The sequence below is a fragment of the Vicugna pacos genome, chromosome 7 (assembly GCF_048564905.1).
Source record: "Vicugna pacos chromosome 7, VicPac4, whole genome shotgun sequence".
Taxonomy (NCBI): domain Eukaryota; kingdom Metazoa; phylum Chordata; class Mammalia; order Artiodactyla; family Camelidae; genus Vicugna; species Vicugna pacos.
Genome location: NC_132993.1, coordinates 36,740,935 through 36,757,555, shown reverse-complemented (window position 1 = coordinate 36,757,555; position 16,621 = coordinate 36,740,935). Strand labels below are relative to the sequence as shown.

General features: G+C 52.2%; 1 protein-coding gene across 2 annotated transcripts in view; it reads left to right on the top strand.

Moving 5' to 3' along the window:
• Positions 1-10,445, top strand: part of EEPD1 (endonuclease/exonuclease/phosphatase family domain containing 1) — a 98,448-nt gene extending 88,003 nt beyond the window's left edge. For both annotated transcript variants that reach the window (XM_072964680.1, XM_072964679.1), the window contains exons 5-8: positions 1,722-1,856; positions 4,013-4,151; positions 8,323-8,517; positions 9,730-10,445. In XM_072964680.1, coding sequence (XP_072820781.1) covers positions 1,722-1,856; positions 4,013-4,151; positions 8,323-8,517; positions 9,730-9,929 — 669 coding nt within the window. In that variant the 3' untranslated portion in view covers positions 9,930-10,445. The remainder of the gene's footprint in view (positions 1-1,721; positions 1,857-4,012; positions 4,152-8,322; positions 8,518-9,729) is intronic.
• The last annotated feature ends 6,176 nt before the right edge of the window (positions 10,446-16,621 follow it).

The following is a 16,621-nucleotide window of genomic DNA, read 5'->3' as shown; positions in this document are numbered from 1 at the left end:
CTGCAAGTCACAAATGTGCCACCTGGACCGCGGACCAGCAGGAGAGAGTGTGGCAGCAGCTGCCATTTCTCCAGTGTCTGAAGGGACGTTAAGGTGCCTTCTCCTTGGTCTCCAGCCTCACCCCCTGGTGGAGGGGCAGTCCACACATGAGAACGCTGAGGTCTAGTGAGACAAAATGATTTGCCCGGAAGTCATCCAGCTGATGCGAGGTGGGGTTCAGGTCCCGACCCAGCCAGCGCTCTCTGACTCTAACGCCCCGTCTCCTCCCACCACCCCATGTTGAGGGCAGCTCTTCTGGATAAGGGCCCACCTGAGCTGGGGGCTTGGGAAAGGCTCCCAGAAGGATGTGAGGAACCAGTAGTGGAAGAAGCAGCAACACAAGGCCAGGAAGGCCCAGTCGTGCTGGGAACATAGGCGAGCAGGCATGCAAGGCAGTGATGAACAGGGAGGTGCCCACCCGGAGGGCCCCTGGGTTTTACAGCAGACGGTGACCTTAGTGGTACTTAAGGTTACTCTGGCACCACCGCTTGGGAAACAATAAATTGAGGGGAAGGGTGTATCACTCTCTGATCCCAACAGGGCAAATCATATTTCCTTCACTCTACACCTGAGAAAACAGGTTTAGAAAAACACAGCAGCTCCCCAGAGATCCCACCGCTAAGTGGCTCAGGCGGTTCTGAGACCCAGGTCTTCTCATTGTTAAACTAGTGCCCCCACGAGTGGGTGGGCAGGTCGATCATTTTAAAATAGAAAGGCTCACAGAAGGCAGAACGCTGTTCCCCCCGTCCCTCCTCTGCCACACACGTGCGGCCGGGACTAAGCTGAAGCTGGCGACTCGGCCAGAGCCCACTCAGGATGTGCAGTCACTTCTCCTTTCGCCAAGAGCATCGCTGCCCCCACCGGGTGACACAGCTGATACCCCACCCCTGCACAGAGCCCCCAGCAGCTGGACTGGCGGTAGGGGGAGACTTTCCTCTTTCCACAAGGCACCCGGTGGCAGCAGCAGGAAGCAGGCAGATTCAGAGTGGTCCCTCTGATGGCCAGAGACCTTGACCCTGCTCACACCACCCTGTCTGTCTGCCCCACTCACTGGCCCTCGCAGCGCACTGCCCTGGGGCTTCAGACCCCGACGTGGGGCCCCATCCACCTGAAGAGGACCCTTGACCGGTTCCAAACCACTGAGACTGTTACTCCTGACCTCTGTTCATCTAGCACATGTTTATTGAATTTCTGCTAGGTGCCAGATCCCAGCTGTTGTAAGCAAAACCACCCTTTGGATTCTCGTATTTGATCCTCAGCATTGCCGCTTACCAGCTGTGGGGTTTTAAAGAAGTTACTTACCCTCTCTGAGCAGCTGTCTTCATCTGACAGATGGGAGTGTGAGCAGCTACTTCATGGGGTGTGATGATTAAAAAGATAACTCCATTCCCGCCCCATCCCCTCAAAAAGAGAAGAGCCCAGGCACCCCTGGCAGTATGTGAAGCTCCCTGAAATTGCCGGTCTGGGAAATTGGGTGGGGGGACAAGGAGGAACACGCCGTGGCTTTGGGTGTGCTTCTGTCTCGGAAGCAGCCCCTGGGCATGTAATCTCAGGACCCAGAGCAGAGCTTGCTGCTTCCCCATCGTTTCCTCCTGGGCTCACCTGCCTCTTCCCCAGCTCAGGGCTGAGCCCTGCCACCAGACAGACCCCCTACACACACTAACCCTCGTCTTCTCCTGCAGGGGCCCGGGTTTGCGGGATTCCTGTGGGACACGGCGGCCGGGGTGGAGCTGAGAGACACCGCCTGGCAGGAGAGCTCGCCTGGCAATGGGCACGGGAAGCCCGTGGGTCCCAGCCCGTACCTTGCGAGGTTCAAGGTACCGCTCATGTCGCCGTGAAGAGCCACTCCGTCTGAAAAAGGAAAAAAGGCCCTTTCTGAACTGTGAGCTGGAGAAGCTCATCTTTTGCCTTGGTTTTCTTCTCTCTCTGGGCTGGGGCAGCATACCCTCCTGGGGCTCCCTTGGCTGGGGACCACGTCCAGAGCAAGAATGAGAGGGATCTGGAGGATCTGTAGCTCTGGTCACGTTGACATGCGGGCGGGAAGGAGGTCAGGGGGCTGCTGCCCAAACCTGACCCACCTCGGAACCACCCGGAGGGATTCTTAAGATCAGGGGTTCCTGGACCCTGCCCCAGACACACAGAATGTCTGGGTTTCAAGCTTCAATGCTTCTTCAGTCTTCCCTGCACAGGGATAAACGAGGCTGGGCATTTGGGACTCACTGGATTAGAGGGCAACTGGACTTCTCTGAGGACCCCCTCTCTTACCAGGGAGAGGGGGGACTCTGAAGGGGTCATTTGGGCTTGAAAAGGGCTCAGAAAGAGCTTCTGGGCAGTGGAGCCAGGGAAGCCCTATGACTGACACCTCCAGACAAGCCCTATCTCACCAGAGTCTGGAGCAGCAAGCAGCCAGATCTGTGCTCTCTCTCTGATTTCCCCAGACATCCCTGGGAAATATTAATAAACAGCAAGCAGTCAGAAGCTGGGCAGCAGGATCAAGAAGAAGCCAGCAGCCAAAACAGATCAGCAAGTCAGCAGTTGGCCTTATCCCTGTGAAGTCACAGGATCAGACAGTGGTCCCTGGCCATAGCGCTTAGCAAGCCACCTGCTGCCCACCCCACCCACCTGCCACACGCTCCAGAGAGGTTCCGTAGCCTGCGAATTGCTACAGACCCCAGCGCAGTTTCTGGCAGCGCCGGGCTGGGGCAGCCAGTGCTGGGGCTGTGATGGCTTTGGTTGGGGTCCAGCCCAGGACTGTCCCCCTCAGGCCCATAGCTGCAGAGGCACTGGCGTTCCGTGTGCGTACACACACACACACACACACCCCTGGGGTGTCTGTGGGTTGTGCTTATGGTGCTGATGTGGAATTCAGCCAGGTATCACCGTTAATACCAGTATCGCCTCCACACTGGATCCCTTTTCTCTGTAAAATGGCTGTAATGGTTTTGGCCAAGCAAGACAACACGCAGAACCAGCCAGTGACTCTAAGAGGCAGGCTGTTTTTAATGGCCAATGAAAAATGCTGTCAGGTCACGAAATATTGGCCAAGGCGTCCAAATGAAGCGATCGCCTCGACAGACGCGCAGCCTGCTGCACTTCATGGCACGTCGCAGGCCAGACAAGTGGTAGGAGCAGAGATGCGGCTCACCTCTCCACACTGGGTTTTCCTGCCCACAGCCTTAAGGTGGTTCCTCCACGGTCAGAGCCACAGCTGCAGAGAGAGCCCTCCACCCTCCAGGCTGGGTGGTGGTGCTGGCACATCTGTAAGACAGAACTGGCAGCCTCCACTTCCTGCACCCTGCTGCTTCCTGGCAGCGTTTACTCTTTGTTGCCATGACAAACGGAAGGACAGGTTGCTAAACTCTGAGCAGCTGAGCAATGCTGTGGTGCTCGAGGACCGACCCGCCCTTCGCGCTTCCGCACCTGTGCACCACGGCCACCCCTGGGGACGCGGCACAGGCATAGTCTGCGCTGCTAGGGTCCGGCCGGCTGTCGTTCTCGACATGTTTGAAATCGGGTGAAAGTGCGCATCAGGGCACAGTGGTCTCTGGTGGGAGAAGAACACATAGGGGTGGGCGGTGGGGAAGGAGGAGGGTCCCAGCAGTGGGTCCTGGCAGGGGATGGAGATCTGGCCCTTTGCCTAAGAGCCCCAGGTCTTTGGTAACAACCAGCTGCTAGACCCCCGCTTCCCCCTTGTTAGTTGCTTAGAAGAGAAAAAGCAAAAAACAAAAATTTGCCATTTCCAGATGTGCCCAATTTTCCAGGCCTAGGAGGAGCAGGTGTGATGTCGGGGTGCACTGATAGAACAAGATAGGTCTCTGTCCTGCAGGGGGGTCGGAAAACCCTTCCGGTGCCCATCTCCCAGGGTGCGCCAGCCTCTGTGCTCAGCGCTGGGCATGAAGCTGTGTGTGAGTCAGATAAAGCGGGAAGTAAGAGCATCGCGCCTGTCCTTGATGTGTCCTTTCCTCTTGCCCAGGTGGGAAGTAATGACTTGATCCTTGTGAACCTTCACCTGGCAGCCCTGACCCTCCCAGGGAGCGAGAACCCGAGCAGGAATCACAGCGACAGCCACCGCTGGGCCAGCTTCGTGCAGACCTTGCAGGAAACCCTGAAAGGTAGGAGGCTGTCTTTCTCAGCTCCCACTTCTGCAGGGCAGGAGTTGTAGAAGGGGTTGCCTCTTCTGGGTGTCTCTCCGCCCGATCCCTTCATCTGGCCGTCTGTCCAGTAGGCAGCAAAGCCCAGGAAAGCACCACACTCCCTGCATCTCAGGGAGCCCAGCTGCCCTGGACATGCTGACAGCTTGTCTTCGTGAGTCTAGCACACGGGTTCCATGGTGTCAGCTTTGTGGCTCTTCAGTCTCTGATGGAAAGGATTCAGTGATGACACCCTCCCCGGTGACAGCTCATTGTGGGTCAGCTGCCCTGGGTGTGCCGCCTGCACATCTGCACAGGCTCTTCTTGTGAAGGAGGAAAAGTTGATGACAAGGGTGGGAAAGTCTGGTCGAGCAGTGAGATGCATTTTTCTCTCTGGTGGGATGCAGACCTTACCGAAGGAGCCTTGAAGCCGACGGGAAAGCTGGATTTTAATCTCAGCTCTTTTTGTAGGACATCAGGCAAGTTACCACCCCTTCAAGCTCCGTCTAGCAGGGGACGGACAGTGGTGACCTGACAGGGTGCTCAGGGGGCTTGGTGACCTTCTGAGGAAGTGCCCAGCACATAGTAGGCACTCAGCGAACATGAATTGACTCAAAAAAAAAAAGCCACTGGGTTTACGAAAACATAGAAAAGAGCTGAACTTTAGAAGAAAGGTGGGCTGTCTGTTTTCTGGGCTCTGCCGCCAATAACACAGAAGGTTTTCTGTGCACAGTTTACCAGAAAGAAAACTTGATATGGCCGTAAAGATAGGGACGTGTGTGACTGCGCTTGGTTTTTTCAAAGCTTCTCTAGATGAAGGTTCACAGCTGGAGGCTAGAATTCTCTTCCAGAAACTAGAGTCTTAACCAGTGTTCTCTAGCTGGCTCAGCATTTTTTTCCTTGTTAAGTTGGCCCCTCACAATGGGCTTATGAAGATTTGGCTATAAAAATAATTCAGTCAGACTACAAAGTTACATTTTGAAAAGACTTTTTATTGTGGCAAAATACATATAACATGAAACTTACCACCTTAACCATTTTTAAGCCTTCAGGTCAGTTATATTAAGCATATTTACATTGTTTTACAACCATCACCACCATCCATCTCTAGAATTTTTTTGTCTCCCCAAACGGAACCTGCACCCATTAAACATAAAGTCCCCATACCTCCTTCTCTGGGTCCCTGAGCATCTCCATTCAACTTGCTGTTTCTCTGAATTTGACCACTCTGAGTATCTCCTGTGAGTGGAATCTTACAAAATTTGTCCTTTTGTTTCTGGCTTATTTCACTTAATGTTACATCTTCATGGTTCATACTGTGTGTCAGAATTTCCTTTCTTTTTAAGACCAAATACTATTCTGTTTATTGGTCGATGGACACTAGGGTTGTTTCCATCTTTGGGCTGCTGTAAACATTGATATGCAAGTTACATTTTGAACCAGGATGTGCTGTGACCGGCATTCTCCTTAAATTATGAGTCTTCGGGCTAAGATAGTATCAGAAAGATGTTTAAGCTGAGATATTTCATCCAAGGAGCAACTATGTGGGAAATTGTTCACCTGCAGTCTCCAGCCTAAAAAGGCTGACTTGATAGCTTTTCAGATCTGTGCACGTTTCTCTTATTTTCAATCTCAAGGTTTTCCTTTTCGTGGAAGCAGAAAGGAAAGATGCCAGCCTCTAGCTTCTCTGATAACCTTAGTCTCTCTCTGTTTTGGTTTTTTTTACCCCTCCCTGATATCCAGGGAGTGGTAAGGTTTTTGTTAGCAAACCTAGGCAGGTTATGTTCCAAACTGCCAGGGGACTATCGACCCACAGCCTGGCTTGGCCTTGACACACCCATGTACGGACAGTGACTCATGTTTCTGTGTCCCCCTGCGTGTAACTAAGGTCCAGTTCATTGTTAACTGGTGACGCGGCAGACCCAGGATTCAGGAAGTGCCGCAGCCTGCCCAGGGGGCAACACGGGTGCATCGATGAGCAGAGGCGGTTCAGCTAAAACAAAGACTAAGCCTATATTCCACGGGCTTCTTTCTATCAGAGCAAACAGAGCCGACTTGATTAGTAAACTCTGGGCTTTTCTGCCTTTGTCTGGAATGTGCACCCAGGTTGACGTCAGCTGGGGTGTGCCCATCCTCTGATGGAGTTCTCTTCTTTCACACCCCCCGGGGGGCCTGCTCTGTGAACTCAGCAAAAGGGACACAGGGTGCAGTCATCCTTGACATCTGGGGGGGACCTTCCTTCCCCCCGTGGGGACCCGCTTCTGCTGTTTTCACTGGCATTTTATAAATCCTGAGACTTGGAGCAAATCAGCCCCGAGCATTCTCCCCTCACTCCCAGAAACCAAGATGATTAAGGCACCCACCCCAGTGGACAGCCTTCTAGGAGAATTCCGGTCTCCGCACATCTGGGGACTCTCGGGCAAGGACTGTCGCCATGTTATCCCCAACTGACTTAACCGAAAGAAAAAACCTAGATGTGCCTGTTCAAAAAGAGCTGTTCTTTTCATCCCTAAAGTTACACAGAGCTCGGCTCATTGACCCTCGACACCTGCATCTCCCCTGGCTTCAGAAGTGTCTTTTACGGCTCACACTTCTTCAGATCTGCACCCCAGTGAAAACCTCCCTGCCACATGGGAACCTCCTGCCTCGGACTTTCTTAACTTCAGTTTTCCTTGATAGTCGATAAATGCAGCACCTTTTCCTTCTTTCCTTTCAAAATTACACTGCACCCTAATTCCGAGGTTTTCCCCTCACTTTTTTTCCCCCTCACCTTGTTCACTGTTTCTTCCACACGTGTCTATCAAGCGTCTGCTGGGCAGCAGGCACTGTTCCAGGCACACGGGGCTTTTCCATCCTTGCTCTTTGCAAAGAGCCCTGGATTTGAGTGCTGGCTCGGTGACCCTGGGCAAGCCTTTCCACCTCTCGGAGCCTCAGCCTCGTACCTGCACAGAGGGTCCAGTGCACAGTGAGGGCTCAGTGAATGGTCATTAACACCGGCCACGGATGAGTTGTTATTAATGTTATTCTCAAGTTAGTTTTGCTATTTGGAAGGAGGCACCGATTTCTCAAGACCACGTGGTTGGGCTCACCCTGCTTTGGGTGCCAACCTTGTTAGGATCTAGCATGAGGGGTTAAATCTCTGTGGACCACACAAATGGCTGCAGGGAAGGCTTCCCTCCCCTTCCCTTCTGTTCCGCCCACGCCTCGGTGGAGGGCGTCACGTGCAGTGAGCGAGCGCCCTCTGCTGGTGGCGTGTGTCCTTCCACTTTAGATTTCTTTCCCTCCAGCCATTGTTACTGAAGCATGTTCATGTCCAGGAAAAAGATTTGCTGAGTCTCAGATGCATTTGGCCTTCATTTATGAACTGCTTTCCTTAAAGCTTCCCTTGCAAGATGAGACAGAAATGCCGCTCCCTATGATAACGTGGCTCCCCTGAAGGGACCTTGGAGACAGGCCATGACGGTCAGGCAGTCCATGCGAATCCCAGGGAGCCTCGCTCGGGCCCACTGTCCTTTCTGCTCACTTTGGAAAATACTTCATCACTATCCCACTCACTCTAGTAAATCAAACTATGAGAGAAATATTGAAGATACTTTAAAGAGAAAAGCTTTCCACTTTGGCCCTGTGTTAGTGTGCTCAGGCTGCGGTCACAAAATACCACGGTCCAGGTGGCTTAAACAAAAGGAGGTTACTTTCTCGCAGTTCTGGAGGCTGGAAAGTCCATGGTCAAGGTGTCGGCAGATTTGGTTTCTTCTGAGGCCTCTCTCCTTGCCTTGTGGATGGCTGTCTTCTCCCTGTGTTCCCAAGATCTTCCCTCTGTGCTCGATAAATGTTTGTTGAGCTTTTGTTAAATATCTGAGCAGGACCCTTAGGCCTTTTTGTGCTGTGAGATTTGGAGCCCATGAGTTGGAGCAGGGGTGATCTCTCCATCACACTGACCCCCATTTCCAGATGTGTCACTAATCTGTTCTTAAGTTTGGGAGGGGGTTGGCACAAGGAGTTTGGAAAAATTGGGAGAATAAGAACCATGCTGTAGTCCTAACCTTACGAGTCAAATCAGACAGCCACGATCCCACTTAAATGGGCTGTGATCAGTGTTGGGTTCATTTCTCACCTCCTCTTAAACTCCTGATTTTCTTTCTTTCACTTCCAGGAGAAAAAGACGTGATTGTTTTAGGGGACTTCGGCCAGGGGCCAGACAGCACTGACTATGATATTCTGAGGAAAGAAAAATTCTACCCCCTGATCCCCGCACACACCTTCACCAACATCAGCACCAAGAATCCTCAAGGTTCAAAGACTCTGGACAACATCTGGATCAGTAAAAGCTTGAAGAAGTTTTTCACAGGTAAACACAAGTCACTCGTCCTTCCACCTGCTCCGAAATGGAGTAGAATGCACCTGTCTGAGCTGACAGTTCCAGATCACTTGGTTTGAGCAAGAGCCAGGAGTTGCCTTCCCAGGCATTTACTGGGTTATCATTTAGGTGACTGTATCATTATCATTCAAATAGAGTCACATTTAAGAGTGAAGGGGTGTGAAAAATAATTAAAAGGCATTCACTGATGTACCACAGGGGCAATGCCAGTGTGTCCTGGGCAGCATCCCCAGATTCCAAGATGAGCTGATAATGTAGCCTAATTTTAAGGACACTTAGTCATTCAGCAAACACTCCTCCAGACCTATCATGTTCAGCCGCTGTGTTGTGGCCTGAGGTTTACTGACTCACCGTCCATGCCCTGAGGAGCAGTGGTTAGGGGTGAGCTGACAGGATGGGAGAAGTGCTTTAAACAGGACTCCTCCAGGACCAGGGTGTGGTGGGTGATCTCAGCCCTGAAAAGCAATCCCCCCATAACAGTCACTTGCTGAGCAGACTTTGGATCAGAAAACAGAAATATAGACGCAATGGTAGGGTCTTTTGATGAAAGACAAGAACAGTTGTTCTCAGTCCTGCCTGGAAGCTTCACTAATGCCAATGGATGCAGAGTATACTTCAGCGAGACATTTAAGAATGTTTTAAGTACTAATGCTGGGGTCCCACTGTGAGACCCCGACATGCAGCCGAGACTTAGATCCTCAAGACTAGAATTTCCCGTCCTGGGCACCGGTTTCCTGTTGGACTGTGTCATGGGAGGATCCAGAGGATGAAGAAAGTGGGTCTCAAGAGGAGTGACAGTCATCAAACTAGGTGAGATGCAGTTTGTAAAAATGGCCTGCTGGCAAGACAGAGGCTGGGGCTGCAAGGAGGCGCTAGTGGAAGGCAGTGCTCTCACCACGGGAGCTGGGGAGCCTGAGAACACTGGGCTGTAGGGAAGTTAGAAATCATTTCGTCTGTCCCCTTGCTGTTAAGCTTTTTAGGGGTAGTTTCAGTGCTTACGTGGTAAACCCTCACTTGCTGAGAAAATCAAATGGGCTGAGACAGCGCATTTGCACAGACAAGCCAGGCTGAGTCTCATCAGGGAGCCCAGGTGTGCAGCCACTTGCCAGCCTGTGACACCCCGCCCTCACATCCCCCATCCCCTATATCCTGACCTTTGGTTTCCTTTCCCTCTGCCTTCAGGTCACTGGGCTGTCGTAAGAGAGGGCCTCACGAACCCTTGGATTCCAGATAACTGGTCCTGGGGCGGAGTGGCTTCCGAACACTGCCCCGTGCTGGCGGAGTTTTACGCGGAGAAGGACTGGAACAGGAAGGAAGGCGCCCGGAACGGCAGCGGGGTCACCCTGGAGCGAAGTGAAGCCAACATTAAGCACGAGCGGTGATGACACTGAACCGGGTTTCCACCCTCGGACCCCGGAGGCCAGGAGCTCCCCCTCCCCGGTGAAGATGCAGAGCGCCAGGAACTGCCTTTTCATCTTCATTCTGACCAGGTCCGCGCCCGGGCCTGGACCCGCCTGCCGTCTTGGCGGATGTGTTCGGACCTCCGGCAGAGGCGGGAGCACGTTGGGCCCTTGAAGTGCTGGATGGTCAGATCAGAAGCCCAGCAGAGAACGGAAATGTGTGCCATCTGCGATTGCCGCCAATCTCAGCTGACCGGCTGGCCACGCCCGCCGCCTGGACCGCAGCCCGGAGAGGAGCAGCGGCGGCCGAGCGGCAGGGAGTGGGAGATGCCCGGCCGCCGGGCCTGCCCGAGGGCTGCCGGGAGCTCCTCTCTGCCCACCAGTCTGCGATGTTCCGGCTGCAAATCACATAAAGCTTTTAACTTGAGCAGTCTTCTCAAATATTTTGAGTGGTGGCTTTTAGTTTTGTTTTGAAAAAATAAACAGAGATGAACCAGCCTGGCCGCGGTGAGAGCCCGGGGACAGTTCCCCTGCCGTGTGTGCTTTGTGCTCCCTTTGGATGCCCCTGGCGGGCTGTGGCCTGAGGGGTCCCGAACATAGTGCGCCCCCCCACCCCAGCCCCCAGGAGCCTGCTTCCTTTACATCCCCGCCTGAGACCTTGCACAGGTGTCTGTCACAGCCGCGTAGACCCCCTGAGACCTCTGTGAAATCTCAAATCATCTCCTCCCTCCCAGAGCGCGCATCTTCTGACCTTTGGTCAGACCGTCTGTTATTCGTGCTATTATATTTGTGCCTCTAGATCCAGTGCAGGTTCCCTTGTGCTGGGGGAAAATTCCATCACAACGATGTCCTTTCCTCCGTCCCTCCCCACTCCACCCCCTTTCCGTGTCCTCGCCCTCCCAGCCTCTAGCCCAGAGCCTTCCTCTGCTGCTTCTGAGGAATAGCTGTTGATTCTGGACCCACAGGGAGCCTGGGAGCACTGGGGGAGGGAGGGTCCTTCTTTGTCGGTGGGTGTTGCAGGCCGGGAGCACACGTTAACTGCCACCAGGCACCCTTCCCTTCCTTGCGTTGGGTTCTCACTGAGGTTCCTGTGAGACCAAGATGATGCCCATTTCACAGCCGAGGAAACTGAGGCTGAGAGAGCTTCACATGAAGGTCACTCAACTAGTAAGTAAATAGACAAGATCCACGCTCAGTCCAAAGCGCATGCCTATGTGTCAACCCTGTGCTGCCAGCAGTAGTGTGTCAGAATCAGCACAGAGGGTGAACGTGTGAGTCATGACCCGGCTCCTTGCAGTTTACCACGGACTCTGAGGGCTTAGCCCTCCTCCAGCACCGAACACAGCATGGACCACCAGCATCACGCTGTGGGAACCCAGGGACGTGATGGCCTCTTTTCCACCAAAGGCCACCTTTGGGGCCACCTGGCTCCAAGGAGCATCACTGGTCATTGGCATAAGAAGGAAGTCCTTTTTGGGGGCTCCAGGTGTACCTGGGTGTCAGCCACGCCCACTCTGAGGGAGTGTCTCTCCAGTGGGAGGATGAGTGGCACCTGGAGGCACTGAACCTGTGAGGGCTGAGCCTTGACCCAAAGCAGCTGAGTTAGAGCGAAAAGTCATGGCAGGTTGGAAAGGGTGCTTCCCCGCTGAGCTGACTCATCTAAAGCTAAAACCTCCACCTGCATTCAGCAGCCAGCTGCCCCGAGTCCTTGCAGCCAGATTTCTGCCCCCAAAAACTGGGGGAAGAAAAGGCTCCTCAACTGTGAAGAGGTCAAAGAAATTCAGTTGAATGACCTTTGTGACAGTCATTTGGTTTGAGCCAGAGGCTGGGGAGCTGCATTACAGTGGCCACACCTCACAGGCAGGGTGGGCTCGGCCTCTTTGCTTCTGACATCCAGGGCCGGCTCGGGGAGCCTGGCCACAGGGGCCGCTGGTCTTGCTCTGGGCCCAGCCCTCTTGAGTTTTCTTTTTGGATCTTTTGTTTGTGTTTTGTTTTGTTTTGCTGTCATTGTCTTTAATTAATAGACTTTATTTTTAAGAGTAGTTTTAGGTTTATGGAAAACGTGAGCAGAAAGTAGCCCCCCAAGCCCTGTACAGTTTCCCCTATTACTAATGTCTTGCATTAATGTGATACATGTGTTAACCGTCGATGAATTAATATCGGTATATTATTAACTAAGCCTGTAGTTTACACGAGGCCTCGCTCTTTGTACTCCATGTGGGTTCTGACAAAAGCATATTGACATCCGTCCACCTTACAGAGCATGCAGAGTAGTTTCTCTGATCTAAAAATCCCCTGTGCTCCACCTGTTCATCCCTCCCCCGGCAACCAGTGATCTTTCTACGTCTCCCTAATTTTGCCTTTTCCATAATGTCATGTAGTTGGAAGCATACATACGTAGCCTTTTCAGACTGGCTTTTTCACGTAACAACCTGCCTTTAATTTGCCTTTGTGTCTTTCCAGGACTTGAGAGCTCACTTCTTGTTATTGCTGAATAATGTTCCATTGTATGGAATTTTTCTGCTTGGCCTTCAGATTGTTTCTAAGCCCCTGCCCTTCTCCAGAGTTTTCTCCCTCTTCCTCTCCCCAAATACAGCATCTCTCTCCAATTCTCCCCTCCCCATTCTTTCCTTCCTTCTCCTGCTGTCAGGATTGTCCGGGAAGAGGCCCAACTGTGGAACCACTTTGTCAGAGAAGCCAAGGCGTGTCCCCTGATGCTGAGCTGGGTTTCTGGAAGGAGGTGGGGCATGGGGAATTAAGTGCTAGGGAAGCCCTGAGAGCCCCCAGCTGCCCCTTTCCCCCTGCCCCAATGGAACCTTTGTCTCCTGCGCACTGCCCCGCAGGAGACCCTGTGATGGGAGAGCCCAGCCCTTATGCAGGAGCCCATGTAGCTCAGTACTGCTGCCCCAGCCCTGCTCTGTAACAGACTTAGCCCTCCTGAGCCTCAAATAATGGGGCCCATGCTGTGACTCCCTCATATCTGCTCTGGGGATGTTGGGGGGAGCAAAACAAGTGGGGTCCTTGGTAGAGGGCTGCGTTCTTCCAAAACCAGAGGGATGTCACTGTCTTCTTTGTGTTTCTCTGGGCCTGATGGTTGGAGTTCTCCTCCAGTGCAGATACCTCGTCCCACTCGAGAACCCAGACACCTGGGCCGTCAGAGTCTGTGTCGTCACCCAGCCTGGCCGACGTCCCCGCCACCTGTGGATGGGAGGTAAGTGCACCTCACCTGAGGCCACCACGGAGTTTGCTTTCGGAGCAAAGGAATTAATGGCTGCAACACCACTCACTCATCTTACACTGGCTCCCATTCTCACATGATCCTTGTCCTCTCTTCATAGCTCCTTTAAGCACTTTACACTTTTTTTGCATTTGAACTATAGTTTATTTACAATGTTGTGTTAGTTTCAAGTGTATAGCAAAGTGATTCAGTTATGTGTATATATACATTTTTTTTTCGGATTCTTTTCCAGTATAGGTTATTACAAGCTATAGTTCCCTGTAAGCACTTTATATTTTTAACTGCTTTATTCCTCAGAAGAGTCCAATAAAGTTGGTACTGTTATCGGTCATGGATTCCTTTTACAGATGAGGAAACTGAGGCACAGAGAAGGTAAGAGTCGAGGGCCATCAACCAGGAGTGGCAAAGCCGATGGGAGCCAGGCCATCCAGTGCCCACATCACACGATCGCCACCACGCTCGGTTTTGGAGTCTGCTCACTGCTTCCGCTAAGCCTGAGCTGTACGCAGACAGTGCAGATGCAGAGTAGGGGCGCTAATCATCCGAGGACCCCAGGAGTGATGTCACTGCTCTGTGGCCACAAGCCCAGGGTTTGGAGCCAGCGGACCCAGCCACTGAGTCCCGGCTCTGCCATGTCTGAGCAGCTGGCCCTGCACATTCTGCTTGTCTGGCTGAGTCTCAGTTTTCTCCTCTGTTAAATAAAGATAGAAGCCCCCAGGGTTGTAAATAGTTAAAATCATCTATAAAGTTCTTAGCCACTGTCTGAGCATAGGGCGCAACTCCAGGGAGAGCTCTGGTCACATGGTATGAACTCAATCAGCAGCAGAATTTTAAAATTATTTTAAATGATTTATTGTTGTTTATATTTTATTCCCAGATTCTGTCTGTTCCGCTCAACTGGAATATGAGCTTTGTGGTTTCCCAACAGTCTGTGATCCTCAACTGAACACTGATCTAGCTGGGCCCTTGGAAATCAGGACCCCCACCCAGGGAAGACTGTCACATGGACACATTTCACTGAAAAAGACCCAAAGTCTTAATCAGGGTCCAAGACTGCCTGCCCCTCGCAGCTGCCCCTGGTGGAGAAACTAGGTAGCACACTCCGTGCATCATCTCCCAGGGACGACACCTGGGACTTGTTTTGTTTGAGTTGATAGGTGGTAGCAGACGGACTCCAGGCTCTCAGAAGGAATGGACGTAGCATCTTACGTGGCATCATCACTGGGCTAACGATGGGGACATTTAGCCTTTGAAAGTCTCCCTTCCCAGCCATGCGGAGTGATGGAGCCTTTCCCCAGCAAAGCGCCAGGCTAGGGAAGCAGCTGCCTGGCCCACTGCCAGCTCCCGCCTCCGCGGCGCTTCCCCGCCCGCCTGTGCACCTTTAGCCCAGAGGCAGGATTTTCATCAAACTTACAGAATTAAAAGCTCAAGTTTTCTAGAAGCTTTAAGATGAATAATCGCACGGTCTACCTCTTCCCCTCCCTGCTGAGCAGTAAATATAAGAGGATTGAGTAGAGCTTAAAATCCAAAGGATACTTAAATGTACCAATTGTGGATAGTTGTTGAAGCTGGGTGTTGGGAACACAGGGGTCCATTTACTCTTCTTTCTACTTTTGTGTGTTTGAAACTTTTGTGTGTAATCACAATCAAATAAATGCATAAATAATCAAAAGCCCAAGCAAAAAAAAAAATAAATAAAAGACATTAAAACACTCAGCTGTCAGACTCCAAAGGCCTTCTTTTAAAAGTTCTTCAGGGGAGAGGTTCATAATTAAGAGCAAACACAGAAAAACTTGTATGGCAGAGATATAAAGCGCTGTGTCATTAGAGGAAGAGAGTATGTTTTTACCTGGGGGCAAAGCTGAGGTCTTCCTGGGGGCGGTGTCCCTAAGCTTAATCTTGAATGGGCAGGACTGGGGATGCAGGGGGTGAGCAGGAGATGGCATTCAGGGCAGGGGGTACTGAGGGCAAGGGTGCGGAGGAGGGAAGGGTTCTGTATAGGTCACTCTGGCAAGAGTTTATGATGAGTTGAGAGAAGAAGACCAAACAGAGCCAGAGGCCAGATTTTAAAAGGCAGTGGGCTAAGGAGCTGGGAGGCTGTTCCGCAGGATTTGAGCGAAGCAGAGGCTGCAGCAGCAGTGCGCGGGGAGACTGGCAAGGAAAGTGCAGGTCATCACACTGGTCCTGGAGGAAGCAATGAAGCCGGGAGCAGAGCAGTGGTGGGCATGGAGGGGCGGGGACCAGAGGTGGGCTCTAGGGGGCAAGGTTAAGTGGTAGGAGGGCATGAGTTCCAGTCCTGTCTTTGCCCTGACCAGCTGCGGGCAACCACTGGGGTACATGGCTGGACCCTAATGAGCTCCTTGGAGCTGAAGCCACATCTGCCTGGGGTAATCCTTGAGCTGACTTACCATTTCAGGGATGTCGTGAGGCAGAACTGAGGTCGGGTTTTAAGGCACCACATGTGAAGCCTGGAGCACAGCAGTGCTGGCACAGAGCAGAGCCAGTGCCTGTGGGCAGATTGTGGCTCCTCGCAGGGTCTCACCCTGCACATCCCAAGGTCACATTGAGGTTTCTGAGAACTTGATCTTTGTCAGGTTAAGAGAAAAACCAGGACAAGGACCAGGTTTGGGGAAAGATACTGAGCTATGTTGTGAACAAGTTGAGCTCCGGTGGCTGTAAGACAAGGTCTAGGTCATTGGAACTGGGCAGGGAAAGCTGCCCTTCCAGAGGCTTCCATGCCTGGACTCCTGTGCTCCCACCAAGGCCAGGACACCCCTCCACGAGGACACACATTGTCTCAGGATGCCTTGGTTTCAGGCCTGACTACCAGGCCAGACTGTTCTCATCTAGAGAAGCTGGAGAACTCTGGCCCACTCTTGAAGATAATGATCATGATCATCACAACGACTCGGATGGTTTATCGAGGGCAGGGGTCCTGTTACCCAGTATAATGGATTGAATTATGTTCCCCCCCAAAATGTGTTGAAGTCCTAACCCCTCTACCTCAGAATGTGACCCAATATGGAAATAGGGTCATTGCAGAGGTAATTGGTTAAGAAGAGGTCACACTGGAGCAGAGTGGGCCCTTTGTGCAGTATGACTGGGGTCCTTATACGAAGAGAAGATAGAAACATGCAGGGAGGAACCCACATGATGGTGGAGGCAGAGAATGGAGTGATCCATCTATTCGCCAAGAATTCCAACAGCAGAAGCAGGACAAGGCAAGAAAGGATGCTCCTCACAGGTTTCAGAGGGCACACGGCCCTGATGACTCCGTGATTTGGGACTTCTAGCCTCCAGAACTATGAGATGATACATTTCTGTTGCCTTAGGCTGCCCAATTGGTGGTACTCTGTGACAGCGTTCTCAGGAAAAAACTATAGTCATCTCTGTATCTCCAGAACCTGGCACCTCACAGCATTTGAGGAGTGAGCAA